This window comes from Gorilla gorilla, chromosome 11 (assembly GCF_029281585.2).
Source record: "Gorilla gorilla gorilla isolate KB3781 chromosome 11, NHGRI_mGorGor1-v2.1_pri, whole genome shotgun sequence".
In the NCBI taxonomy this organism is placed as follows: domain Eukaryota; kingdom Metazoa; phylum Chordata; class Mammalia; order Primates; family Hominidae; genus Gorilla; species Gorilla gorilla.
The window spans coordinates 73,031,977-73,059,877 of NC_073235.2; the positions used below are offsets into that span (position 1 = coordinate 73,031,977).

General features: G+C 40.3%; 1 protein-coding gene across 1 annotated transcript in view; it reads left to right on the forward strand.

Annotated features, from left to right (window-relative positions):
• Nucleotides 1-27,901, forward strand: part of MYO3B (myosin IIIB) — a 446,006-nt gene that overhangs the window by 326,645 nt on the left and 91,460 nt on the right. The window contains exons 29-30 of the mRNA XM_055379151.2: nt 6,851-6,911; nt 7,837-7,933. Coding sequence (XP_055235126.1) covers nt 6,851-6,911; nt 7,837-7,933 — 158 coding nt within the window. The remainder of the gene's footprint in view (nt 1-6,850; nt 6,912-7,836; nt 7,934-27,901) is intronic.

The following is a 27,901-nucleotide window of genomic DNA, read 5'->3' on the forward strand; positions in this document are numbered from 1 at the left end:
ACTTTTACGCAGTGACAGCTGCCTGCAGTAAAGGAGTGAAGGAGGGAAAAGAAAATAAATGAGAATGCAAGGACTGGCAAATTAAGACTGTATGGGCTCACGGTTGGGGAAAAGCAATGAGGCAAACAAATATGATCACATTTAAAGGGCTCAGTGGGATTTGAGAAATTAGCATAAGTGCATAAATCTAACTACTGCTAACTTAGAGCAATGGCATTATGAGACAGTCATCAGCCTTTTTGAGCCCTTCTGATGAATTTATCCTTGAGCCATGTTCTAAAACTTAAAATAATTGTGTGCTTTAGAGCAAACAAATATCCATATATTTAGATGTAACTTGCATATTCAACTCATTCAGTAATGATTAGGGTGGGATGCAGTGCATGCATTCAGAATTGTTCCAAAAGTTACTGGGTATCCAAACCTGATGAGAAAAAGTAATACAAAAGGCGTGAAGTTTATTCCTTCTTGTTTCCCTTATTTTCCTGCAATAATGGTGATCTTATTGTGTACTGTTATTGTTTCTCCTTTCCTATGCTCTTTGTATTTCTTTCATATCACACATTAAAGCCCAGGAATAACGTTTTTCCTCTTTAGAAATCAAGAAGTACAAATTAAAATAATAGTGAGGCATACTTTGCAAAGAGATAAGCAAAGTATCTCTTCTCAGATGTCATTCCTTAAATGTCTTAATTTACCTTTGTAATTTGAATTTACTGACACCGTTTCTGAAGATGTGTATGTTTTCTATTATCTCTTATGGTAATAACTTCCATAATGAAAGTTATATGACTTGTTTATCTGAAACTTGCCTCCCTTAAGATTCTTGGGGCCCCTACTATTTAAAAGTATGCTGGTCTCGGCTGGGCGTGGTGGCTCACACCTATAATCCCAGCACTTTGGGAGTCTGAGGCGGGTGAATCACGAGGTCAGGCATTCAAGACCAGCCTCGCCAACATAGTGAAACCCCATCTCTACTAAAAATACAAAAAATTAGCCGGGCATGGTGGTGGGCGCTTGTAATCCCAGTTACTTGGGAGGCTGAGGCAGGAGAATCGCTTGAACCTGGAGGGTGGATGTTGCAGTGAGCCGAGATCGTGCCACTGCGCTCCAGCCCGGGTGACAGTGCGAGACTCCGTCTCAAAAAAAAAAAAAAAAAAAAAAAAGTATCCTGGTCTCAGGAGGCTGAGATAAGAGGATCACCTGAGCCTGAGAGGTTGAGGCTGCAGTGAGCCATGATCTCACCACTGTACTCCATCCTGGGTGACAGAGTTAGACCCTGTCTCAAAAATAATAATTCTGGTCTGATCATATCGTCTGCAGAGTGGTTTTACTGCTGCTTCTTGGGAACAAGAAATTGACCTTCTTTTATTAAGAGCTCTTTGATTTTTTTTTTTTTTTTTTTTTTTTTTTTCTGGTGGGGAAGCTGGAGTGCAGTGGCACAGTCATAGCTCACTGCAGCCTCGACCTCCCTGGGCCCAGATGATCCTCCCACCCCAGCTTCCTGAGTAGCTGGGACTACAAGGGCATGCCACCCTGTCTGGCTAGTTTTTGTATTTTTTGTAGAGACAGGGTTTCCCCATGTTCCCCAGGCTAATCTCTAACTCCTAGATTCAAGGAATCTTCCCACCTCAACCTCCCAAAGTGTTGGGATTACAGGCTTGAGCCACCACGCTCAGCCAAGAGCTCTTTGGTTTTTGTTCAAAGTTATCAAAGAAGTGGAAACAAATTACTTGGCTATGCTGATTGCCTTTCTTTTGGGGCTACCAAATGAGACACAAATTTACTAGGAGAAATACTCCCAGATTTAGAGACAATGGAAAGCTAACAAAAATCAACCAACATTGAATTAGCTATTTTGAAATTAGAGTATGCTTTCAAGCGTGAACGAATAAATGGATATCTCAGTTTGTCTCCAAGCCATTCTAACTTATAATTGATAAAAGATAATCTTGAAAACTTTATCAAAATTAATAAAAAGTACACAAAGAAACTAAGTTTAGAAAATGGAGAATCTGAGGGGAGCCAGTGTGTCTCAACGCCTATCCAAGCAAAAAGGTACTGATTCTAACCCTAAAATAGAAAAAGCCAGTTACTAGACAAGCTTGACTGATCAGATACATCCTCAAAGAGCACCCTGCTTCTTTTGCTTTAATTCTAATATGTAATTTAGTCTCCAGAGTGTATCAACCAACTAGAGAGGGGAAAAGTATAGTCCAGATCATATCATTCATTGTAAAATCACACTCACATTGTACATTTCAAATATGATTCTTTTGAGATTGGTTATTGCAACTCAGCTCTCCCCAAAATCATCATCCCTCAATGAACTGACAAATTGAATTTTGGAGCCTGTGAAGCTGAGGCCCAGTCCCTGGACCACGGTGACTTCACCTAGTGCCACCGGCGCAGCGTGACAGAGCCAGCTGGCCTCATGGATCTCTGCTGCAGAAGAAGGGAGATGCTGGGTATTCTCAGCAGCCAGCTACTCAGGAGCCAGCCTTCACCTTGCCCCTCATCCAGTCACACTGGGATCCAGGTTTAAGAAGAAGGAATTAGATGTGAGTTTTGTCTGGGGGCTTTTTCAGGACAGATGCCCAGCAGAAGGGTTCTCAACGGTGACTGAGAGTTTCCGTCTCCCCTAGAACCCACAGTTCAATGAACTGACTTCAGCGAAGCGGTCGAGCCCTGGAGGCAATCTGTTTGAGACTTTAGTTATGCTTCCAAGACGCCAATGGAGCCCTAGAAATATGTGATGAATTATGCAAAGAGGGACAACTACTTTCTATTCACCTTGTTTTGATAGCCATATACACTGCTTCTGCCCATTTAGCTTACGATTTCCAACAGAGGCCGAGGACAGTGTTATTTGTTAAAAAAAAATTCCTGTGGATTCAGAAAACAATATCACACTTCATAAATGAATTAATTCCTTAATATCGTCCCATACCAATTCATAGTCAAAATTTCCCAATTATTCTAAGAATGTCCTTTGCACATGTTTATCCAGGCCAGGATCCAATCTAGAATGTTACAGTGCATCAAGTTGTTATTTCATCTAAATCTCTTTTGACACAGAATAGTCACTTTTTTCAGAATACTGACTTTTTCAGAGGATCGAGCCATAAAATAGGATTATCTCATAAAATAGCTCACCTTCTGTATTTAGCTGCTTGCTTCCTGTGGTCTTATCCAGCTTGTCCCTGTATGCCCTGTGCTTTGCGTAGACTGTAAGTTAGATCTAAAGACTTAATCCGATTTAAGTTAAATGTTTTTGACCAAAAGGAAAAAATACATCCTGGGTGATATTACATACTTCATGTTGCCTCACATTACAAGACAATGTTGTCGTGGTGTTAGCGGTGTTAAAATTGAGCACTGGATTAAAATACTGACCTTCTGATTTCTCCAGTGTACATTGCCTCTCTTGTGAAATGAAAGAAGGAGGTAAGCCACCTGTATGGTGGTACTTCGGCTCCATATGAATGTCCTGTTCCCTATTAACAGTTTGTCTATGATTTTATCAGCAATTAATAATTCTTTTTATTTATTTATTTATTTTTTTGAGATAGGGTCTCGCTCCGGCTGTCCAGGCTGGAGTGCAGTGGTGCGATCTTGGCTTAGTGTAGCCTCGACCTCCAGGGCTCAGGTAATGCTCCCACCTCAGCCTCCTGAGTAGCTGGGACTACGGGTGCACATCACTGTGGCCAGGCTAGTTTTTTGTATTTTTAATAGAGACAGGGTTTCACCATGTTGCCCAGGCTAGTCTCCAACTCCTGAACTCAAACATTCCACCTGCCTCAACCTCCCAAAGTGCTAGGATACCAGGTGTGAGCCATCATACGCAGCAACAATTGATAATTTTGGCCTGATAATTTCCCTCTGGCATCACCTTTTCCATAGTCAATATACCATAGTCTTATGGTGTACTGCTTACCAGCTATGGTTTGAAGCAAATCACTGGCTTCTTGATGCTTAATTCCTTTATCTGTAAAAATAGGTTATTTTAGGAAGCAGAGGCAGGAGGATCGCTTGAGGCCAGGAGTTCGAGACCAGCCTGTGCAATATAGTGAGACTTCATCTCTCCAAATAATAAAAAATTAGCCAGGTGTGGTGGTAGCACATGCCTGTAGTCCCACCTACTTCGGAGTCTGCAGCGGGAGGATCACTTGAGCCCAGGAGTTCAAGGCTGCAGTGAGCCATGATCACGTCACTGCACTCTAGCCTGGGCAACAGAGTGCGATTCTATCTCAAAAAAAAAAAAAAAAAAAGAACCAATCCACATGGCTGTCAGCAGTATGTAACATGCTTTGCCTGGTGCCTGGTGGTATGTATCCATGCAATAAGCATTGGCTTTTTTTTCTTTCTTTTTAAAAAATATGTTAAAAATTCAATTAAATAGAGACAGGGTCTTGCTATATTGCCCAAGCTAATCTTGAACTCCTGGGCTCAAGCAGTTCTCCCACCTCCACCTCCCCAGTAGCTGGGATTGTAAGCTTGAGCCATGGCTTTTTGTTATTATTGTGCTTTTCCTTATTTTGGTAGTGATGGATTGCAGAGCATTATCCAGTCCCATGTCCCTGAGGCAAAAAACAAACAAACAAACAAACAAACAAAAAAACACAGCAACAACAACAACAACAACTCTATAAAGGAGTTGAGGAAGTTAGATTTTTTAAGAAAACTGACTTGTACCATCTTCTTAAAAGCAAGGTGTGTTCTAAGAATCAGTAGTGCCTCAACATGCTACAGAGGAGAAGGATCCATTGTTAAAATAATGTCTAGAAAATGTTTCCAATTCTTTTCCTTTCTTGGAGTCTCATTGAACATATTATTAAATTAAAGTTGCCGGAAAGCCTCTCAGGACAGAAACCTGGCTTGTAGGCTAATCTAGTATTTTCTAATTTATTTGCCTGTAGACACTACTCCCTGACCTCTGCCGCTGACTTTTCTTAAACACACACAAACATTACATTGAGCTGCCTTCGATTCTTCCAAAGGCTTGAATGAAGAGGGAATCAAACAGATAAGCTGACTCCCTGTGGAGAGTTGGGAGGTGTCTGCCATTGGCTTTGGATTCTGAAGAGCCACACAAGCTAGAGGAGTTGTCAAGAGGTTCATTTTTTGAGGGGTCAGGAAAGGCATAAATTGGGGGTCTGGCAGTAATTCAACAGCTAAACTCTCTGTCTTAGACTTTCTCCTAGAGGATCTTAGAATCCACCCATCCTATAGGTGTGTCACAGCTACTGGGACTTGCCTAGGCCAGACAGGAGTGAGTCCTTTGGGCCAATGCTTAGATACTGAAGGGTATAGAATATATTATGGTTCAGAGGAAGAGCAGAGGATTTGGAGTCAGACAAACATGGGTGAATGCCTTAGCTCTACCAGGTATTTACCATGATACCTGGGAAAATCTCTTAACCTCTCTGAACCTCTTTGTTCATCTATATAATAGATACAATTAAAGTACTTAGACCAAATGGTTGTGAAGCCTTCTTAAATATTTAAAAGCATTTTTTTAAATGAAGTAGTATATAAATGATAGTTAATTTAATTTTAATAGTAAGAGTATTCTTACTGATCTACATGGCCCCACATTTTGTGGATTGACTAATCATTGTTTTATTTATTCAAATGGTCAATATTTATTGAGCATTTTCTATGTACCAGGCACTGGGTAGGTGCTTACACAGAGCGTGAAATAGAGCAGATCCAGTCCCTGACTTAATGTAGCTTACATTCCATTGTGGGAGACATATGATAAGCAAATATACACACAAATAAATATAGAATTATAGTCCCCTCCTTCCAGGTACTGATGTGGTAATTTTTAAATGGGCATATTGCTTATAATATATATTTTGAAGGTAATATCCACAAATAAATATATGGAAATGAATTTGTCAGCTTAAGTAAAGAATAAGATTATTAACATAGAACTGGAAGAGACCTTAGGAATAATTTATCTCAATCTCCTCATTTTATAGATGAGGAAAACTAGGACCCCGAATACTATAGAAACTTACCCAAAGTCACATGTTTGTTGTGTCATGTGTGTCACATGTGTGCGTGTGTGTGAGGCAGGGGTCAGAACACAGATTTCCCTTCTTTACTCAGTGCTTTCCACTCTGCTGGTTCCATCTGAAAGGCATTATGACTGGCTCCTATTTTATCTGTGTGTTATAAGCACACTCTTATACAATGTGTTCTGATTATCAAAAATTGGGGACCCAGACCAATTGATTTTTCCAAACTTTGTTCCATGAAGCATTAGGATTTTATTAGATGTTAATAGGTTATCACTTTAAGCTTCTTGGTCAAATTACTGTTGGACCTGGATCTTTACTATAGAGATCCATAAATGTATATTGTAATTTTAAAAGATTATTCCTGCAGTAAGGAAACCTTTCAAACTACGCCCAACCTAACATTCCTCAAACTTACTTGATTACGGAATCCATTTTAAATTCTGTAACTGTGAATGTGATTCATGCATGTGCTGTGCAGGAAGTGTAGCCTTAGCATCCATTTAGTTGGCTTCTTGGTAAAGGTTGTGGAAGCCCAATAGAGCTCACTAAACCAAAGCCAATCACACAACTTTAAAAGGAGCAGCTTCTTGGGTCTTAGGAATTCAGGCAGACTGTGGATGTGCTGTAACACGTAGGAGCAACACCTAGTAGGACTCATTTTCTTAAGGTGACCATGTCCTTTTAACCAAGGACTGAAATGGGAAACCATGGAAGCATAAAAAGTATGTTTTGATATATCTTTGAAGAAAAACAGTCCTCTCTAAGTTTTTCTATTATTATTTTCATGTCTTTTAAAATTATTATTATTGTTATCTTTTCAGGCATTCACAAGCCCAGAGTTCTCCAAAAGGGTGCGATATCTTCGCAGGACATGCAAACAAGGTAGCTGGATATCTTGATTCCAAAGTAAATGTGTATCACTCCTTCAGACTCATCCAAGTTCATAGGCATGAAGCTTGTCTGCGGCTGCGTGGTTGGACCATCCAAACTTGAAACTGTTAGTGATATTTTGAAGTCTTTGAGACAAAAGCCCAGCTTGCTGAAGAACTTTGGTTCAGTAGAGAGACAGGGAGGTACAGTGGAGAGAGAATCAAAAGCCTGGAAATTTGCTGCTGAGAATAAATGTTAGCTGCTCCCTGAGGTGATTTGTCTGTGCACTCCACTCTCTACAGATGTTAGAGCCTCTTTTTGAGTAAGGACCCGAGGTTCTTTGGTAGCACTTTGATATCCTGCTCGAATTCAATATGTGAAATGGAGGCGTCTCTCTGTGACTTGGAGCCCACAGCAGGCTTTGAAGTCTGATCCAATTTTTGCTGCCTACTATTTGATGTTGAAAGGATGAAATGAAGAAAATGTACAGTTTTTGCCAGTAACTCTGCTGAGCATATGTAAGATTAAAAAAACAAAATCCTTTGGATGATGTACTTAGAAATGTTAAGCAGATTAATACCTTCCTATAGGTTTTCTTTTTTCTTTCTTAGAGATAAAAAATAAGTATAGGTGAAAATCAGCACATAGCTGTTTTATACTCTGGACTATAATTAATTTAACAGGAAGCTAGGTTGACTCGTTCTGAGGAAGAAATGAATGAAGCAAAAGATGTTAAGACTTGGCTTCTAATTGCCCCAAGGAGAGGACCTCCATTCAATTCTATGTAAGATGGGAGCAACTTACAAATGACTCCAGTATACTTAGCCTCTTGCTTTTAGTCAGGGTTAAGTGCCCCTTCATTAAATAGAAGCCATGTCCTTAAGGCTGTTTCATCAGAGGATAAGAATAATATTTCTCTTACTGGGTTTTTCTGAAGCACTCGGTTTCTGGGACTGATTTGCTGTCTTCTCGGATATGCCATCCTGCTCCAGATCAGCAAGGATTGAGTCTCTGGGGAGCCCCTCAAAAGCCTGGTAAGAAGAACGTTTTGAATTGCATGCGGCTTCTACCATTTGCATGTTTGTGTACTTTTTAGTGTGTTGTTTGGGCAGGACTCAATTAGATAGTAATATGACCAAATGTTGGCAAAAAGTTTTGGGAAGCCATACATGCTGGATGTAAAACTTGCATTAAAGGTAGCAGTTTACCATGTACCCATGTCATTTAAGACAATGAATATCACAGTCCATGCTTTTCCATTTACTTAACCTTAAACTAGGAAACCATTCTAAAATTTCATTTTATTAAAGGGAAGATAAACAGCTGACCAGCTTTTAGTGGAGCAGATCACGCAGGGTCGAAATCTAGGAGTTGATAAAGAATATGGATTTAGAAAGTAGTTCTGCCCTTTTGGCAACATGGCCATTCTTTGAGCAAGAAGGCAGAAATGCCTTTTGGACACAACTCTTTCTGGCTTGTTTTCTAAATGTCTTGCTACAGAATATAGTAAAAGTCAGTTTCAGGTTTGCGTGCAGCTAAAACCAGTGTTTCTGGAAGATAAAATAGAAACATAATTGTAAGAAATATTTACAAGCTAGAAGATACTAAGGACTACATGAACCATTCCAAGAAAAGAAATGCTCCTGATGTTACACTTAATGTCAACCTCATCTATTTTTCTGAAATATAAAGTAATTTCTCAGATCTCTTCAATTTTCTTCTTAGCCTGTTTTTTGGTGACAAAGTAGCACAGTATGAAGTGGGAAATGCATAATAAATGTGTCATGACTTCAGTCTATATGGATCTTAAACTCTTGGAGAGAGACAAGAGGATGGGTCCATTATAGCAGAACCTTTTAAATGGACATGTAGTAAATGATAAACCCGACAAAGGAAATATTTTCCTCATAGGCAGACAGTATTCAGGAATAAGGCCACAATGAAGTGGGGGTAAAAGTAGTACAAAAAAAGAGGAGAGAATTTAGGGGAAAAACAGTATAATGGAGTGAAATTCATTATGCGAGAGTTTGGTTGGTACTTTTCTCTATCCAAACAGACAGTCTCTGTATTTTAATTGGAGTGTTTAGATCATTTATATTTAATGTGATTATTGATATGTTTTGGTTTAAATCTATCGTCTTGCTATTTATTTTCTATTTGTCCTATCTAGTTTTTGTTCTCTCTTGGTATTCTATTTTTAAATAGATGTAATTCCTAAAAACAAAACTTTGAAGTACGGTTGAATAGCTAAGCCGTACTGACAGGTTCTGGCATCAGACCTGCCTGGATTCAAATCTCTGCTCTCCTGTGTTAATCAAGTTACATAGCAACTCCTTACCTTAGTACCTACACATGTAAAGTGAGGGAAATAGTAATGCATATCTGAGTGGTGGTTTTACTTAGGATTAAATGAGCTAGTATAAGTAAAGGGCATAGCATAGTGTCTGGCTCATAGTAAGTGTTTAGTAAATGTCAATTGCTGTTACGGTAATTATTGTTATTGACATTATATAAATACAAAGGTAATCTATGAACATGAATACTAGGTAGAGAAATAAAGTTCTTTTTGTAAGGCATTAGGTTTTGGTGTGATAGTTCAGGGGAAGTAAAAATACATTGCATTTTGAATTAATATTTATTAAAAAGAAAAGAGACTTGTTGGATTACAATAATCTTTCCCATTCTTTAGGAAAGTATCTTAAAAAGTCAAATTTATTAATAAGTTACACATCTGATTTGCTATAAATGGCTCATATGCACTTTCTTTCTAGAGTTGTCTCTTCCTTCCAGTCTAAATGATTTTCTATTGGGTCTGCCACCATCACCATTACTTCCCCTTACACTCTTATAAACAGCATCCTAAGTATTTTTCCTGCCTCCATTCTTCTGCTTTAGCTTCTCTTATGCCAACAGAAACCTAAGATTTCTAAAGCAAAATCCTAATCATGACCTTCTCTCCCTCCATACTCTTCAGTGATTCCCTAGTATCCCAGCATGACCTTCAAGGCTTTCTCTGTTCTGGTCCTAATCTTCTTTTCTAGCTCTAACTTCCACTGCTCTCTCTTTTTCATTCTGTGCTTCAGAATCTCCAAACTATTCTCTATTCTCTGAACATGCCTTGTGTGTTCTTTCCCTCCTCTGTGACTGTTCATGCTGCCTCTTCTGCTCCACATGTCCTTCTTCCTCGTTTACTTTTCAAAATCCTCTCCATTCTTCAAGGTCCACAATGGCTCCCTACTCTTTTACTCTTTCTTATAATACTTATCACATCCTGCTTTGTGTTATAGTTACTTTAATGCATCTACTAGATTTAAAACTCTCTAGAATCATGTCTTCCCATTTATGAGTTCTCTCCTCACAACCTAGCCTAGGTCTCGAATTGAATTCTTGAACATCCAAAGTGGTGACGAAATATAATGGAAGCAAGAATGAAATGAAACTCTACCTGAGTAAGCAATCAGACAAAAGTTTTAAAATGTATTTCTAACAATCCTAGAACAAAGTAAATGTTTCTGAGGCAACCTCCAAATACATACAGTGTACTAGTGGAAGAAATTAAAATAATCCAAGCTATTTCATTTTGTTGCTATTGCTGTTTTGGGCAGGAGAAGCAAAGGAAGTTTAGACATGAAGACGTGGGAAAACATTATATGTAAATCGAATTCCCCTTGATCTTAGAAAACGGCAAAGATGAAGAACAAATTAGTTTTTCCGTTTCGCTTATATTATCAGTTGTAGAAACAAGAATATATTATTTAAGCAACATTTTTAGCAAATTATACCTTTGTGTTTCATTCTGTGCTTTAAATGACCCATTATTTTAACCCATGTTTTTGTGGAAGGCTGAATGAGAACATTGTGACCTTTTCAGTTTAAAAAAACACTAACATCCAGAAGGTTTGCCTTCTAACTTGCAGTGAGGCCTAACTTCGTTATTCTATGAAGGGGTGTGGTGAGGTGAGAGTGAGAGGCACGGAATAAATCTAAAGTTACTCCATCTCAAGCTCAGCTTAGAGCAGCCACTCAAATAAGTCTCTAAATATGGGGCTTAAGCAAGGCTGTCTTCAGAGTATAAGAAGTGTCCCTGGCCCGGCGTGGTGGCTCACGCCTGTAATCCCAGCACTTTGGGAGGCCGAGGCGGGCAGATCACGAGGTCAGGAGAAGGAGACCATCCTGGCTAACACAGTGAAACCCCGTCTCTACTAAAAATACAAAAAAAAAAAAAAAAAAAAATTAGCCAGGCATGGTGGCAGGCACCTGTAATCCCAGCTACTGGGGAGGCTGAGGCGGGAGAATGGCGTGAACCTGGGAGGCAGAGCTTGCAGTGAGCCGAGATCGCGCCACTGCACTCCAGCCTGGGCGACGCAGCAAGACTCTGTCTCAAAAAAAAAAAAAAAGAAGTGTCCCTAACTGGCCCATGTGGGCCGGCTTATTGCTCACATTAAGAGAAAAGCACAATATACCCGGGAAGTGCATAATTCTAGTCACTTGGTCACTAATCCAAGCAGTGAAATTATTTAATAGGACTGACAGCAATGTATACAGACCTCATCTGGTTTTACTAATGTAAATGGTTATACTTTAGGCATTTGTTCTTCTATTTATTTATTTATTTATTCAAAAAATAATTATTAACTCTATGTGCCAGGAACTGACCAGTATTTCTCAAAACTTTTATAAAAGGCCAGTTTTTGTTTGGTTGTTTTCCATTTCACCACAGTCTGATACTTTTGTGGAATACAATAAAAATGAATTACTAATAGAATAATCATGACTTGGATGTTGTGTCAATATCAAAACCCTGTCCACATGATGCTACACTCTAGCAGAGGGAGATAGACAATAAACAATAAGCAGACAAGTAAGTCAATTATGTGGGATGTTAGAAGGGTGAAGAGTTACGGGGAGAAAATACAGCAGCAAGGGTGATAAGGGGTGGCCCAGGCGTAGAGGGTGAGTTTGGGTGGTTGTATTTTTAAACAGGGTGGCTTCATTAAGAATGTGAGGTTTGTAGCCGGGCGTGGTGGCAGGCGCCTGTAGTCCCAGCTACTGGGAAGACTGAGGCAGGAGAATGGTGGGAACCCGGGAGGCGGTGCTTGCAGTGAGCCAAGATCGCGCCACTGCACTCCAGCCTGGGAAAGAGAGCAAGACTCCGCCTCAAAAAAATAAAAAATAAAAATAAAGAATGTGAGGTTTGAGTAAAGGCTTGAGGGTGGTGAGCCAGTTCACCATGTAAATATCTAAGAGAAGAGCATTCCTGGCAGAAGACCGTGATAAAGGCCTGGAGGAGAGAATGTGAATGGACTATATGAAGAGTAGAAGTCCCTGTATTGGAGCTAAGAGAGCAAAAAGTAGAGTCATAGGAAATGAGGAGCCAGATAGTGCAGGTTTGTACTGCTTAATGTCCTAACAAACATCCTAGGAATCTAGATACAATGAAGATTCTCATTCAGCAGGTCTGAGTGGCTCTGAGATTCTGCAGCACTAATGAGCTTGCGGGTGGCTCTGATATTGTCGGTCTGAGGTTCACTTTATGAGTAGTGAGGGTTTAGTCTCAGTGAAATGGGAAGCCAGTGAGTGGGAGAGTGGCATGATCTGGGTTATGATTTTAACAATAACTCCAGTTTTGGAGTTGAGAACCAACTAGACATCATCAAGAAATGAGATAGTCTGTGTAAGTACATTTTCTATACAGCTGAAACTCTCTCAAACCTAAAATTACCTTTCATATTGAGTGCACAAACACAATTCTCCTTATTCTTTGTATCTAGGGGCATGATTATTAACAGCAGTTATCACATTGGGCTGTAATGCAGAGCAATCCTCAGAGACCAATATGAAATGGGGCCACCTACCCTTGCAGTAAATGACCCTTGACCATTATGATTTTTAGTTAATGTGCCAGATTCTCTGTTTAATTTTTCCTCTCTCAACACAAAGCTGATGTTTCTTGCTGTTGTTAATGAGCTGACTTTTTGTGACATACTTTTCTTCTCCTTCTTCCTTTTTCATCTTTGCTATGGTCTAAAAAACAGGTTTTAAGCATTTTTTTTAGGCAGTAAAAGAAGTGGGTTTGAGAGGGAGATCTGAGAAAATCCCCTATGAATAAAAGAACAGGAACTCTCATGTATGTAGTACCTATATTAGGTACCATGCCAGGCCCTTTACTTACATTTTCTTAATGTAAAGTACACAAGCTTTAGTTTAACCTTGTGACCTGTGCCTGTTAAAGAACCCTCACTACCTGCCCTTGGGTTTTCTTTTATACCTCACCTAAGAGGTACCTCTGTTCTGGGTTTTCTTCCTGTCTACAGGGAGTATACCTTAATCACGTTTCTTTTTGAAGGTCAAAAGTAGCAAGCAGTATTCTACTGGCCTCCTGAGGGGGTCACAGTTGGCAAAGCACACTGTTGGGATGTGGTAGAGCCACAAGAGAGCGTGTGGAACCTGGCATCGGGCATTAGTGATTGATTTCGGGTCTTTCATGGCCTGTCTAGCCACAGCTCCTGAGCAAATCACACCACTTTCTTTCACTTAGCAGCTTCTTTAATGCCATCTACTTCATTATTTTCCTTTACCTTTCCAGTTGCTCTCATTACTAAATTTTATAAATTTTATAGTTTTTGGCAGCAATTCAGCTATCAGAAAGCAAACTCAGGCTGTATTTTATTCTTGGAAACTTTGATTCTTAAGGTGACCAAATATCTCAACTTCCCTGTGACAGAAATGTTTTCCAAAATGTGGGATTTTCAGTGCTTACACCAGGACAGTCCCAGGCAAACAGATGAGTCGGTCACCCTGTAATAATACAGGAAATTGAGTTTGATTTAGGCAAGATCACTATATCGGGCAAGACTATGCCTCAGATCCATGCAACAGAATCACTTCACACTGGCCGCCTGTGTTTGGAAGGGAGTGCAAGCAGCTTGCCAGACAGCAATGCTATGATCATAAAGGGCTAAGATGTCTCCCATTTGATAGGAAAAGCATGTTCCTACAACAGTCTCAAAGGCCGCATAATCTCCCTCAGGAAGGCACATGGAAATCAGACGCTAAACAAAGGCAAGGCTACTGGGCCTCTCTGTCTCATACCCAAATTCATGACTGAATGTCACACACAAGACTGTATTCATTTATGGGTAGTCTCTGAGGTTCTGAATCCCTGCTCTTTTTGGCTCCCTCAGGCTGAAAACATCTTTTCTTCTTGTCTGGATGCCATTGAATTCACCTTAAACCCTCACCAGTAAAACTTGGTAAAGTCTTATGTGAGGACTTTTCTCAGTAAAATGACAAAGGAATTACAGGTATAGAATTGTTATTGCTAGCATATGAGGTTAGAAAAACACCTCATATGAAGGGATCTTTTTAGACAAATGGCTCTCAAACTTCACTGTGCTCTCCAGAATCACCTAGAATGCTAGTTAAGACAGACTGCTGAACCCACTGCATAGTTTTCAATTCTGTGTGGGATGGAGGCGGGGATTCGTATTGTTATCAAGTTTCCAGAGGATAAGATGCTGCTGGTCTGGGGACTTCCCTTTGAAAATCACTGCTCTGGACATTCCCTATCTCTGTGACACAACATTGAATCAGAGAAAGTGGGCTTTATATATGTGGCTTTCTCCTCATTCATTCAACAAACATTTATTGAGCACCTACTATACTTCAACCACAGGGCCAAGAAATGTAATAAGACACTTAAGAGACTAATACGATTATAATATCTTGGTCTTTGCAGCTGTTGTTTTCCAAAGCTAGTCTGGTGACATGTTGAGTGTCCTCCTGTATCTCAAGTGATCTCATTAAATTCTCGGGAAGTTGTCAAGAACAAAGTTACATTTACTTTTAGCTTTGCTGTGCAGGAAGAGGGTGGGAGTGTTCCAGACTTCTAAATAGTCTATAAAGTATATCATTTTCTAAAATTATTAGGAAGGACTGCTTTTATTGTTTGTTTGTTTTTGTGAGACAGAGTCTTGCTCTGTCACCCAGGCTGCAGTGCGGTGGCATGATCTCACCTCACTGCAACCTCTGCCTCCTGGATTCAAGCTTTTCTCATGCCTCAGCCTCCTAAGTAACTGGGATTACAGGCCTGAGCCACCACACCTGGCTTTTTTTTGTATTTTTTTGTAGAGACAGGATTTCACTATGCTGCCCAGCCTGGTCTTGAATTCCTGGACTCAAGTCATCCACCTGCCTCAGCCTCCCAGAATGCTGGGATTACAGGCATGAGCCACCACACCCAGCCAGAGATTATTGCTTTTAAAGGTTATTTCCAGATTATAAACTATGCTACTTCTGCTAACCTGCCTGTAGTATATTCTCCCACATGGCAAAATTACTCTAAGCCCCACCAGATCTGAATGTTTTCATATATATTTAATTAATTAATTAATTTATTTATTTATTTATTTATTTATTTTTAGATGGAGTCTTACTCTGCCACACAGGCTGGAGTGCAGTGGTGTGGTCTCAGCTCACTGCAGCCTCCACCTCCTCGGTTCATGTGATTCATTCTTACATATTTCTAATACATATGTCATTGCCATAATGTTTGTTTCCTGACTTTTTGCCAAAAAAAAAAAAAAAAAAAAAATCTAGGCAAGGCCAACATAAGGAAGTGTACAGTTTGAGGCTTGTGGGCATGAGGACAAAGGGATGGAAGAAGAAAGAAGACAGATTATAGTTGTCTTAATCCCCAATCCAATTTCTAATTTAGCTTAATTTATATTAATCATACACTTTTTCTGTTTTGCTTAAGAGACTGATATGGTTTAGCTCTGCGTCCCCACCCAAATCTCATGTTGAATTGTAATCCTCAGTGTTGGGGGAGGGACCTGGTGGGAGGTGATTGGATCATTGAGGTGGGGATTTCCCCCTTGCTGTTCTCATGATTGTGAGTGAGTTCTTGTGAGATCTGGTTGTTTAAAAGTGTGTAGCACTTCCCCCTTCTCTCTCTCCTGCTGCCATGTGAAGATGTGCTTTCTTCCCCTTCCCCCTTCTGCCATGATTTTAAAGCTTCCTGAAGCCTCTCCAGTCATGCCTCCTGTACACCCTGTGGAACTGTGAGCCAATTAAACCTCTTTTCTTTATAAGTTACCCAGTCTTACAGTCTCAGGTAGTTTTTTATAGCAGCATGAGAATGGACTAATACAGAAAATTGGTACCAGGAGTGGGGTATTGCTATAAAGGTATTACCATAAAGATAACTGAAAATGTAGAAGGAACTTTGGAACTGGGTAATGGGCAGAGGTAGGAACAGTTTGGAGGGATCAGAAGACAGGAAGGTGAGGGAAAGTTTGGAACTTCCTAGAGACTTGTTGAAGGATTGTGACCAAAGTGCTGATAGTGATATGGACAGTGAAGTCCAGGCTGAGGTGGCTTCAGATGGAGATGAGAAACTTATTGGGAGCTGCAGTAAAGGTCACTCTCGCTATGCTTATCAAAGAGACTGGTGGCATTGTGTCTCTAGAGATCTGTGGAACTTTGAACTTGAGAGAGATGATTTATGATATCTGGTAGAAGAAATTTTTAAGCAGCAAAGCATTTAAGAGGGGTCCTGGCTGCTTCCAAAAGTCTACACTCATTTACATAAACAAAGAAATGACCTGAAACTAGAACGTTTATTTAAAAGGGAAGCAGAGCATAAAAGTTTGGAAAATTTGCAGCCCAATCATGTGGTTGTAAAGAAAAACACATTTTCTGTGGAAGAATTCAAGGCTGCAGAAATTTGTATGAGTAAAGAGGACCTGAATGTTAATAGCCAAAACAATGGAAAAAAACGCCTCCAGGGCATTTCAGAGACCTTCGTGGCAGCCCCTCCCATCAAAGGCCTGCAGGCTTAGGAGGGAAAAATGGTTTCCTGGGCTGGGCCCAGGGTCCCACTGCTCTGTGCAGCCTCAGGACATGGTGTCCTGCATCCCAGCCGATCTAGCTTCAGCTGTGGCTAAAAGGGGCCAAGGTACTGCTCAAGCCATTGCTTCAAGCCCCAAGCCTTGGTGGCTTCCACGCCTGTGGGTGCACAAAAACAAGAGTTGAGACTTAGAAGCCTCTGCCTAGATTTCAGAGGATGTATGGAAACACCTGGATGTCCAAGCAGAAGTCTGCTGCAATTGCAGAGCCTCATGGAGAACCTCTAATAGGGCAGTGCAGAGGAGAAATGTGGGGTTGGAGCCCCCACACAGAGTCCCCACTGGAGTACTGCCTAGTGGAGCTTTGAGAAGAGGGTTACTGTCCTCCAGACCCCGAATGGTAGATCTACCAATACCTTGCACTATGTGCCTAGAAAAGCTGCAGGCACTCAATGCCAGCCTGTGAAAGCAGCCAAACTTGCAGAACCAAAACACTGAGCTGCCCAAAGCCTTGGGAGCCCACCTCTTGCATCAGTGTGGCCTGGATATGAGACATGGAGTCAAAGGATATTATTTTGAACCTTTAAGATTTAATGACTACCCTGCTGGGTTTCAGATTTGCATGGGGCCTATAGCCGCTTTCTTTTGTCCAATTTCTTCCTTTTGGAATGGGAGCATTTACCCAATGCCTGTACCCCCATTGTATCTTAGAAGTAACTAACCCGTTTTTAGTTTGACAGGTTTATAAGTGGAAGGGACTTGCCTTGCCTCAGATAAGACTTTGGACTTGGACTTTAGGGTTAATGCTGGAATGAGTTAAGACTTTGGGGGACTCTTGGGAAGGCATGATTGGTTTTGAAATGTGAGAAGGACATGAGATTTGGGAGAGGTTGGGGTGGAATAATACGGTTTAGCTCTGCATCACCACCCAAATCTCATGTTGAATTGTAATCCCCAGTGTTGGGAGAGAGACCTGGTGGGAGGTGATTGGATTATGGGGGCGGATTTCCCCCTTGCTGTTCTCATGATAGTGAGTGAGTTCTCACAAGATCTGATTGTTTAAAAGTAAGCAGCACTTCCCCCTTCCCTCTGTCCTGCTGACGTGTGAAAACGTGCTTGCTTTCCCTTTACCTTCTGCCAGAACTGTAAGTTTTCTGAGGCCTCCCCAATCATGCCTCCTGTACAGATTATGGAACTGTGAGTCAATTTCACCTCTTTTCTTTATAAACTACCGAGTCTTGGGTAGTTCTTTATAGCAATGTGAGAATGGACAAATACAGCCTTTTCTCATTTTTACTAGATCTGGGTTTTTGGTTTCTTTGTTTTTGTTTTGCTTTGTTTTGTAATTTTGAAGAATAGGAACAGGGTACTTTGGACATCAGTCATAGTCCTAGTAGTTTACCTCAACTGAGGGCTCTGTTCAAAACTGGTGCTCTCTGAAGGAACTCTGTGGATACCTACCAAGATTGATCATACTGCCCCATTTCCCTTGAAAGAATCAGGATGAAAAGGAAGAACAAGGGATGTACTCCACAAAGGTCAGTGCTTTTCTCCACCCTCAGCCAGCTGAATCAATAGCAAGATTCTGACTCTATTGGAGGAGCTGAGGCTAAAGGAGTCTAGAGGAGGCTGGAGGGGAAAGTGGCCACAGATGTGAGAGTGGCAGATACAAGCCGCAGAGGTCACATGCCAGGCCACCATTCCTGAGGCCACATACCTCAGGAAAAACCTTTCACAGCCTGTTCTCATTCCTGCGACTCATTAAAGCACATTACAGAATTGAACAGTTTTTGACATCATTTCTTCTTAGATTGTTGCTGCAAACATAGCTGTGAAAAGTTCTTGCTAAACTTTTCCGGTGCTTTCCTGAGTTCGTTAGGTCATGATGCACTTTTTGACAATGCCAAGTTAGGTTTTGGCGTTGGCCCAGGACATCAGGAGTGCAGATGCCAAACAACACAAGGCGGGTGGTGTGTGAGTCAAGTTAGGGTATTTGGCTTCCAAGATTGGATGTTGATGGCATGGCTGTAAAATGTGCCTACAGAAAATTTATTTTTAAATTCTTTTCTTATTTGATATAATTGAAACAACACATACTCTCAAGACTGCCCTGTTAACCACAGCTGCCTAGTTTATTTCATTTTAAAGGATTCTTTCAACTTTAAAATCAAACATACAATTGTTTAATGGTAGGGGTGTAGTGATTTTTCTTCTTTTTGTGTTTGTTTGTTTTCTAAGATTGAGAATAATAAATTTTTTTGAGTTTTAAAAAATTAATAGAGTTTACTTATTTGAGTAATTTTTGTCTTACAGAAATATTGAGCTTAAAGTACAAAATTCTTACATACCCTTTCTCCTCTCCTTTTCTCCCTGTTTCCTCTATAATTAACATCTTGTATTAGCATGGTTCATTTATTACAATTGATGAGCCCATATTGATACACTATTATTATTATTACATTAGAGTTCACTCTTTGTGCTGTACGTTCTGTGAGCTTTGACAAATGCATAATGACCTGTATTCATCATGACAGTATCATACAGAGTAATTTCACTGACCTAAAAATCCCATCTCTACCTCCTTGTTCCTCCCTCCCCACAAGCCCCTGGCAACCACTATTTGTTTTTTTATTTATTTACTTGTTTATTTTAGTGCCTCCGTAGCTTTGCCTTTTTCAGAATGTCATATAGTTGGAATCATACAGTATATAGCCATTTCTGATTGACTTCTTTCACTTTAGCAATACGTACTTAAGAGGCCAGGTGTGGTGGTTTACACCTGTAATCCCAGCACTTTGGGAGGCTGAGGTGGGAGGATTGCCTGAGGCCAAGAGTTTAAGACCAGCCTGGACAACACAGCAACAGCCTGTCTCTACAAAAAATTTAAATATTAGCCAAGTGTTTTGGTGCATGTCTATATTCCTAGCTACATGGAAGGCTGAGGTAGAAAGATCACTTGAGCCCGGGAGGTCGAGGGTGCAGTGAGCTATGATGGTGCCACTGCACTCCAGCCTAGGCAGTAGAGCAAGATCCTATCTCTAAAATAATAATAATAATATGCATTTAAGATTCCTCCATGTCGGCTGGGTGTGGTGGCTCACGCTTGTAATCCCAGCACTTTGGGAGGCCAAGACAGGTGGATCACTTGAGGTCAGGAGTTCTAGACCAGCCTGACAAACATGACGAAACACTGTCTCTACTAAAAGTACAAAAATTAGCTGGGCGTGATAGCACACGCCTGTAATCCCAGCTACTCAGGAGGCTGAGGCAGGAGAATCACTTGAACCTGGGAGGCAGAGGTTGCAGTGAGCCGAGATCACGCCATTGCACTCCAGCCTGGGTGACAAACCGAGACTCTGTCTAGAAAAAAAAAAAAAAAAAGATTCCTTCATGTCTTGTCATGGCTTGATAGCTTAATATCTTGGTTGCTTCCAAGTTTGGACAATTATGAGTGAACCTACCATAAACATTTGTGTTCAGGTTTTGGTGTGGATGTAACTTTTTAATTCATTTGAGTTAATACCTAGGAGCATGATTACTGGATTGTGTGGTAAGAGTATGTTTAGCTTTGCAAGAAACTGCCAAACTGTCTTCCAAACTGGCTGTACCATTTTGCATTTCCTTCATCAATGAGTGAGAGTTCCTGTTGCTCTGCATCCTTGTCAGCTTTTGGGGTCGTCAGTATCTTGGATTTTTACTTTTTTTTTTTTTTTTGAGACAGAGTTTAGCTCTTGTTGCCCAAGCTGGAGTGCAATGGCACGATCTTGGCTCACTGCAACCTCTGCCTCCTGGACTCAAGTGATTCTCCTGCCTCAGCTTCCCAAGTAGCTGGGATTACAGGCATGTGCCACCATGTCTGGCTAATTTTTTGTATTTCAGTAGAAATGGGGTTTCACCATGTTAGCCAGGCTGGTCTTGAACTCCTAACCTCAGGTGCTCCACCTTCCTTGGCCTCCCAAAGTGCTGGGATTACAGGCGTGAGCCACTGCACCTGGACAGATTTTGACATTTTAATAGTTGTGTAGTCACATCTCATTATTTTAATTTGCAATTCACTGATAACATGATATTAAGCATCTTTTCACAGCTTATTTCTTTCACATGCTTATTTGACATCTGTGTATCTTATTTGGTGAGGTATCTATTCAGATTTTTTGACCATTTTAAAATTGCATTGTTTGTTTTCCTATTCTTGAGTTTTAAGAGTTCTTTGTATATTTTGGATATAGTCCTACGTTAGATATGTGGTTTTTTTTTTGTTTTTCTTTCCAACTTTTATTTTAGGTTCAAAGGGTATGTCTGCAGGGTTTTTTATTTTTATTTTTATTTATTTTTATTTTTTTTTGAGACGGAGTCTTGCTCTGTCGCCCAGGCTGGAGTGCAGTGGCACGATCTCGGCTCACTGCAAGCTCCGCCTCCCGGGTTCACGCCGTTCTCCTGCCTCAGCTTCCGGAGTTGCTGGGACTACAGGCGCCCGCCACCATGCCCAGCTAATTTTTTGTATTTTTAGTAGAGATGGGGTTTCACTGTGTTAGCCAGGATGGTCTCGATCTCCTGACCTGGTGATCCGCCCGCCTCTGCCTCCCAAAGTGCTATTTATGTTTGCTAAGTAACTAAAACTCCTGGAAAAACTAGAAAAACTCAGGTTGTCTGCTAAAACAGTGTTTAGCAAGAGATCAGTTTGTTGGTTTAAATTTCAGAGAGGGCTGGGAGATAATAAAATATACCTTTATTCCTCATTCTTTAGGATATTTGTCCAGCAGATGTTACTTGAGCACCCACTAAATGGCAGACACCATGTTTGATATAATACAGGGAGCAAGATCCAGGCTTGCTCTTGTGAAATTTATATTCTGAGAGAGATGGACAAATAAATTTGAAAACAAGTCTCCTTTGACTAGGGTGTTGATAGGGGTGAGCACAGGAGCTATGGGAGCTACAACGGTGATATGTGGTCTCCAGGAAAGGTTCAGACAAGCTTACTCGAAAACTCAGACCTGCAGCGAAGAGTCAGAAAAGATGTTTCCAGCCATCTGCCCGTTCTTTTTCCACACTGGGAGAAGCTCACATGTGAGAGATACAAGATCAAGGTGGTTGTTTATTTTTGTTTTGCACCCCCAGCCCCCATCCTTGGTTATTTTTGGTTTTGCCTTTTAAAAAAATTCTGAAATGTAACATGTTTACAGAAAAAAAAATTCTTAAAACGGAGGCCAGGCACCGTGGCTCATGCCTGTAATCCCAGCACTTTGGGAGACCAAGGAGGGCGGATCACAAGGTCAGGAGATCAAGACCATCCTGGCTAACACGGTGGAACCCCATCTCTCCTACAAATACAAAAAATTAGCCAGGCATGGTGGCGGGCGCCTGTAGTCCCAGCTGATCAGGAGGCTGAGGCAGGAGAATGGCGTGAACCCGGGAGGCGGAGCTTGCGGTGAGCTGAGATCGTGCCACTGTACTCCAGCCTGGGTGACAGAGTGAGACTCTGTCTCAAAAAAAAAACCAAAATGCTTAAAACGAAAATGGACAGTGTAATAAATTATTATAATGCAAGCACCATGTGAGCACAACCGAGATCACAAAACAGACCTTGCCAGTGCCACAGAAGCCATCAGCATGCCCTTTCAGGATTATGACTCACTTCCTGCATCCTACAGGTAACCACCTAAGTATGCATCTCTAAATATTATAGCTTAATTTTGCCTGTTTTTAAACTTTGCACAGCTGGAACCACATAGCATATATTCTTTGACTTCTAGCTTTTTCTCTTTTTTCCCTTAACATTATATTTTAAAGATTCACTTGTATATTTTCGTTACTGTATAGTATCCCATTTTAGGATGAGAGCGCACTTTATGAATTCATGTTTCTGTTGATGGGCATCTGGGTTGTTTCTAGTTTGGAACCATTACAAAGAAGAGATGTTCATGGATGATGGTCCCATACCCTTGGCAGGGTGGCAAAGCTGGCTTTGGAGTCAGTCAAACTTAAATTTACATCCCAGCTATGCCACTCTAATAGCTTTGTGACTTTGGTCAAGTTAACTTAATCTCCCTATATCCCTCTTTCCTCATCTCCAAAATAGGAATAGTAACAGTACCTACGTCAAAACAGATGTAAAGTGCTTAACATACTACTTCGCATGTAGTAAGCATTCAACAAAAATTTGGTGCTGCATGGAGTTATTCTTGTTACTCATAGGAATATTTCATTTTTATTTGAGGAAGTTTTCTGCAGAGTTAATATGGCCTAACCTATCCAGATTTAAGATTGTAGAAGCTTTCGAGGTCTTTTGTTCAACTCTCGTTTTATAGATGAAAAAACTGCATATTAGTTGGCCAACCCAGAGCTAGAACCCAACCCAGAGCTGGGCTTTAGGGAGACATAGAGTCAGTAGTACCTCTGGATCAGCATTCTGGCATAGGCTATTCTTAATGGCTCATTGGATGGCCATTTTAGCTTCTTAAATGTATTCTCCTCTTTGTTCTTTAAATAAATGGGAAAATAGAAGCCTTAAGGGGTTGACCAGTTAGCTCTATATTTGGCTGTAGACTGTAAAGTCTATTACATTATATCCAAGTTGTTTGATTATTTATTCATTGGTCAGAATTTAGGGTTTCAAGGGCTCTATCCTAATTAGGCCCAAAGATCAGAGAGCAAAATAAGGCACATAAAGCCATGCCTGGGGGATTATTGGCATTAGGTAGAGGTGTTTTGTTTAGTTTGGACTGCTGTTGAATTTGGATTAAAAATACTTGCAATTTTTTAGAAAGAACAGATATATCTCTTATTAAACAAACTATAAATATAGTTTGGATAATGACGGGAGGGAGAAATTCAACATAAACTGGATATTAAATGAGTCTGTAATTTTTCTCCCTACCAAGAACAATTCACAATGACTTCCTGACCTCCCACTTTCAAATCCTGCACTCTGTCCTAGACTAGAGCTTTGCCTGAGCACTGCCCACCACCATCACCCCTACACTCACTCCTCCGGTCCCACATTGTCCCCTCTTACCAGTGTTTTGCTGATATTTAAGGTTTTTATTACACTAAAATTCCCTGTTCTGTGATCTGTGTTCCTGGGTTCCTAAGAATGTGTGTGTGTTTATCTGTGTGTGTGTGTGTGATGCTCTGGAAGCTTTGAGGGGATTCTGGGTCAGGACTTATCCAAAAATAAGACTCCAGATTATTAGCTTACTACATGTAGAATAATGCCTGGTACATAGTAAGCATCTAATAAAGTTTAGCTGCTGCTACTGCTATTTCTTACTCTTCCAATGCGAATCACTTTTGAAAGTACCTAATTTCCAAGTTTAGCAACTCCTTTCTTCTTTCTATTCAAATTATCAAGTCTTCTGGAGTGCGCTACAATTTCTAAAAAACTACACTTGTTTTCCCTCGATACTACCACAAGTCTCAAGAGTATATCACCTTGAATCTTTACTGCATTTGAGTGGGACCAATTTGTTGGTATTTTCTGTGTCTGGCAGTTTGTGTAATGGGAGGGAGTTGTTTCATTAATCCACCTAAATGGTTTCAGGAATATTTATAGCTCCCACAGACTCAGATCCCCAAGTCACCATCCAGAAAGGTCTGTTTGGCTGCTTAGCAGTGAGCAATTAGAACAGCCAGTCTACCCAGACACCAGGCTGGTTTGTCTGACCTAATATACGTGAAGACTCAGTGTTCCCAAAGCGATTCTTCCTTTTTAGAGGAAGAAATTAATGATATCCCTTTTTGTTAAATTGGTGCCAGTATTTTCCCTAAGCAGCCCATTTAAAAGAGCAAATTCAAACAGGGTCCAAGAAACAGTTGCAAGAGATCTACAAAGCTCTTAGGGGATGAGTTTACACACTATCCTAATTTCAAAGGAGCCGTTTTTATGCCAGGACACAATGGCTGGGTTCTCCCAATGGATACACACCCACTTTAAATGGCAAACTCTGCATTTGTGCAGAAATCAGATAAATGGAAAGAGCTCTAGATTTGTTTCTGCTCTTAACTGATTTGTCCTCCAAAGCACAGTTTCCATGCTAACTCATTAGCCTGGGTGAATGCTGGGGGTACCGAAGGGGGACAGAACATCCAAGGATCCATTCTAAATCTCCGAGGGTCAGATTACAAAGTGTTCATTCCTTTTTTGTCCTTCACTGCTGTATTTACCCATGTCCAGAGCAGTCAGCTCACAACACACTTGTACTCTGCCTTCTGATTTTCAACTTGGGTTGCCATTAAGAAAGCAAGGTACCTCCCTTCTCTTGTGTGCTGCTTATTCTTTGCCCTAGACCCACATTCTCATATTCAGTCCATTAATGGAACCCCCATTCATGTCATGTAGCAGTTTCTATTTAACACTGGGAGGGCACTGGGAAACAGTCCATTATGTTGTCTCTCCCCTTAAAAGAAGAGTTAGAATGGATGCCTCCCTCTAATCTACCACCCTGAGCAAATTAACCCATATGACCAGAAGGGACAACCTGTGAATAACCACTGAATGATTAGAGGATTGAACATATACTGCATAAAGGTTTTACTTACTAGTTTTCTGTACCCAGAGGATTCTAAACATTGCCCTTAGAGTGACGATCTTTTCTTCAGCAGTCTGACAAATGGTCATCCATGCTGATTTCCCACATTCTTTTGCAGATCTTTTTACATCGCAAGCCCCTGTGGGAGGCTAATGGAATCCATGCACCCTAACTCTAGAAAAATGCACAAATGTACACCTGCAACATTTTGCACATACAATCCTTAATACATTCATGTTCCCATCAGGGTCTGTATCCCAGGTTAAGAATTCTTGTATAATGAGAGGAATTGACTAATTGTAAAGACTATCAATTTTATGTTTGGGAAGCTTGATCGAAGGATTTTTCTTCCCATGTGGTAGTTCTTCAAGTATTTGTAGATTGCTCTTTTTTGGTTAGATGTCTCTTTGGGGGATATGTCTCTATAAATCATCAGATGACCCTCAAAAGTTATTTAAGAAAATTTTGTGCTATGATTAAAGTCTTTGGGCTAGAAGATGTACATGCAATACATAAAAAGAATAGACCTGTGGTTTCTCAAAAATGCCAAGGCAGGTTGCTATAGTCTTTTTCTTCTTCATTAAAGGACAACAACAAAAAAGTTGATTCCTTAAAAAAAAACCCTCAGAGTTCTTGAAAAAAATAAAAACATTGAATCCTGTGTTCATTGCTCCATCATCTTAATTTGTTTTTGATTTAAAAAATTACTTGGCCATTGCTCAATTTTTCATATTTAATAGAAACAGAAGGAGAATTATTAGTGGAATTCTAAAGTTAGAACATAAAGATTGGGATAATATTTCACATTTTACTTTTAGCTCTCTGCAAAGTGGTGGTAATGTTTTCTGAGCCACTGTTACATGCTCAGATAATTTATGCACAACATAAATTAGTGTTATTGCTCTCCTTGAAAGCAGTTTTTTTCTGGTTCTCATTCATATCAGTATAAACTTAGATGTTAACCCTATTTTGACATTTTAGACCACTGATTTTAAAAGAGTAATGATAGTTCCAGAGATCTCAGATATTTTGTTTTGGAGTTTTTACATTGTCTTTAATTTTTCTTTCATCAAAGGCTGAAATTTGGTAGAATTTAGAGAAGAATTATGATATAGGAGAATAACCCCAAAAGCCGACAAAACCCAAAAATAACAATAACAACCAAAGCTTAACTGAAAATCTAGAGATAATGTATTTATACTTGGTTCCAGGCAGTCAATTAGCCCTCACTAAAGATGAGTAAGTTGAGTCAAGTCATGCATGAATTTCCTAAAGTCACATGATTCTGTAATGTGAAGATATTAAAGATCAGTAATGAGGCTCTGTGCATTGACAGATATTTGAGTCATCCTTTCTGCCTCCTGTAAAATGATTGCAGTTTCTCCATTTAAGAACGTATTTTTCAAACATGGATTGTGATGCCTGTTTTAACAATTTACATCCTTCCTTTATATAGTTACTTCAGCAATTTCTATAGCCATGAAGTGGTGCTTTGAGTCTACCCGCTAAAAGTGTTTTCCTGTCTGTCATGTCACAGTCAACTCTTCACTTTTAAAGGGAAACTATGTGAGATGCTTGCTGGTGTGGGCCTATGGCCTTTCCTCAAATCCTTCTAATAATTTTAGCTTCCCTACTTCCCCATGCAGATAAACAGAAATTGACTGAACACTACAAAGTTGTAAAACATGCACACACACACACACACATACTCTAGACACACACACTACAACACATACACTCTTTCTCTCTCTCTCTCTCACACATACACACACACACACACACACACACACACATATACACACACACCCCAAGAATCAAACAGAATCTCAGCAGGAAACAGATTGCACAGTCAAATTAGCATAATTGGAGTATTGTTTAATAAAGGGATTATTTTTGAAGGTTGGGGCAAGATATAGGGAAACCATAAAGGATAGTGTAGTTCTCCAAGGACCAATGAGAGTAAAGCCATTACCACATACATGTAAAGGAGCAAGAAGAGAGCATGGCATCTGGAATGCAAAAGGAGAGAGTCATATGGATATAGGAGTCATGAGAAGAGAGATGACCTTCAGTTAAGGACACAGTCAACACAAGACAACCCCATAGGAAGGGAGCTGGGGAATAAAAGAGAATCTTCTTTGTCCCTTTCTTCCATCTGATTTCCTGATAGGGCTCTCTATTGGCCAAACCACTGAGAAGCCAGACTAGTCTATACAGGTCAGTAAAATTGTGCTTCAGTTAGGAATTAGTCTGTGCTTTCAGAAACACATACTGAAATAGGGTGACTTCAACAGACAACTATTTTCCTCATATCACCAGAAGTCCAGGGGTAGGCAATTTCTGGTGTTGGTTCAGAAGATCAAGAATGACAAACCAGGCCAAGTCTCTGCAATTCTCTTCACTTTTTCTTCATAGTCCCAAGAACATGAAAGATGGCTACTGCTGGAGCTCCAGCCATCATGGCTATAAAAAGGATTTTCCTAGAAGTTCTATACAATGATCTATTTATATCTAATGGACCTCCTTTATCTACAGAAGAAGCTGGGAAGCATAGTTCAGTTGATTACATTGCTGTGGCATATGATTTAAGGGTTCTGTTACGAAGGAAGCAGTGAAGAATGGA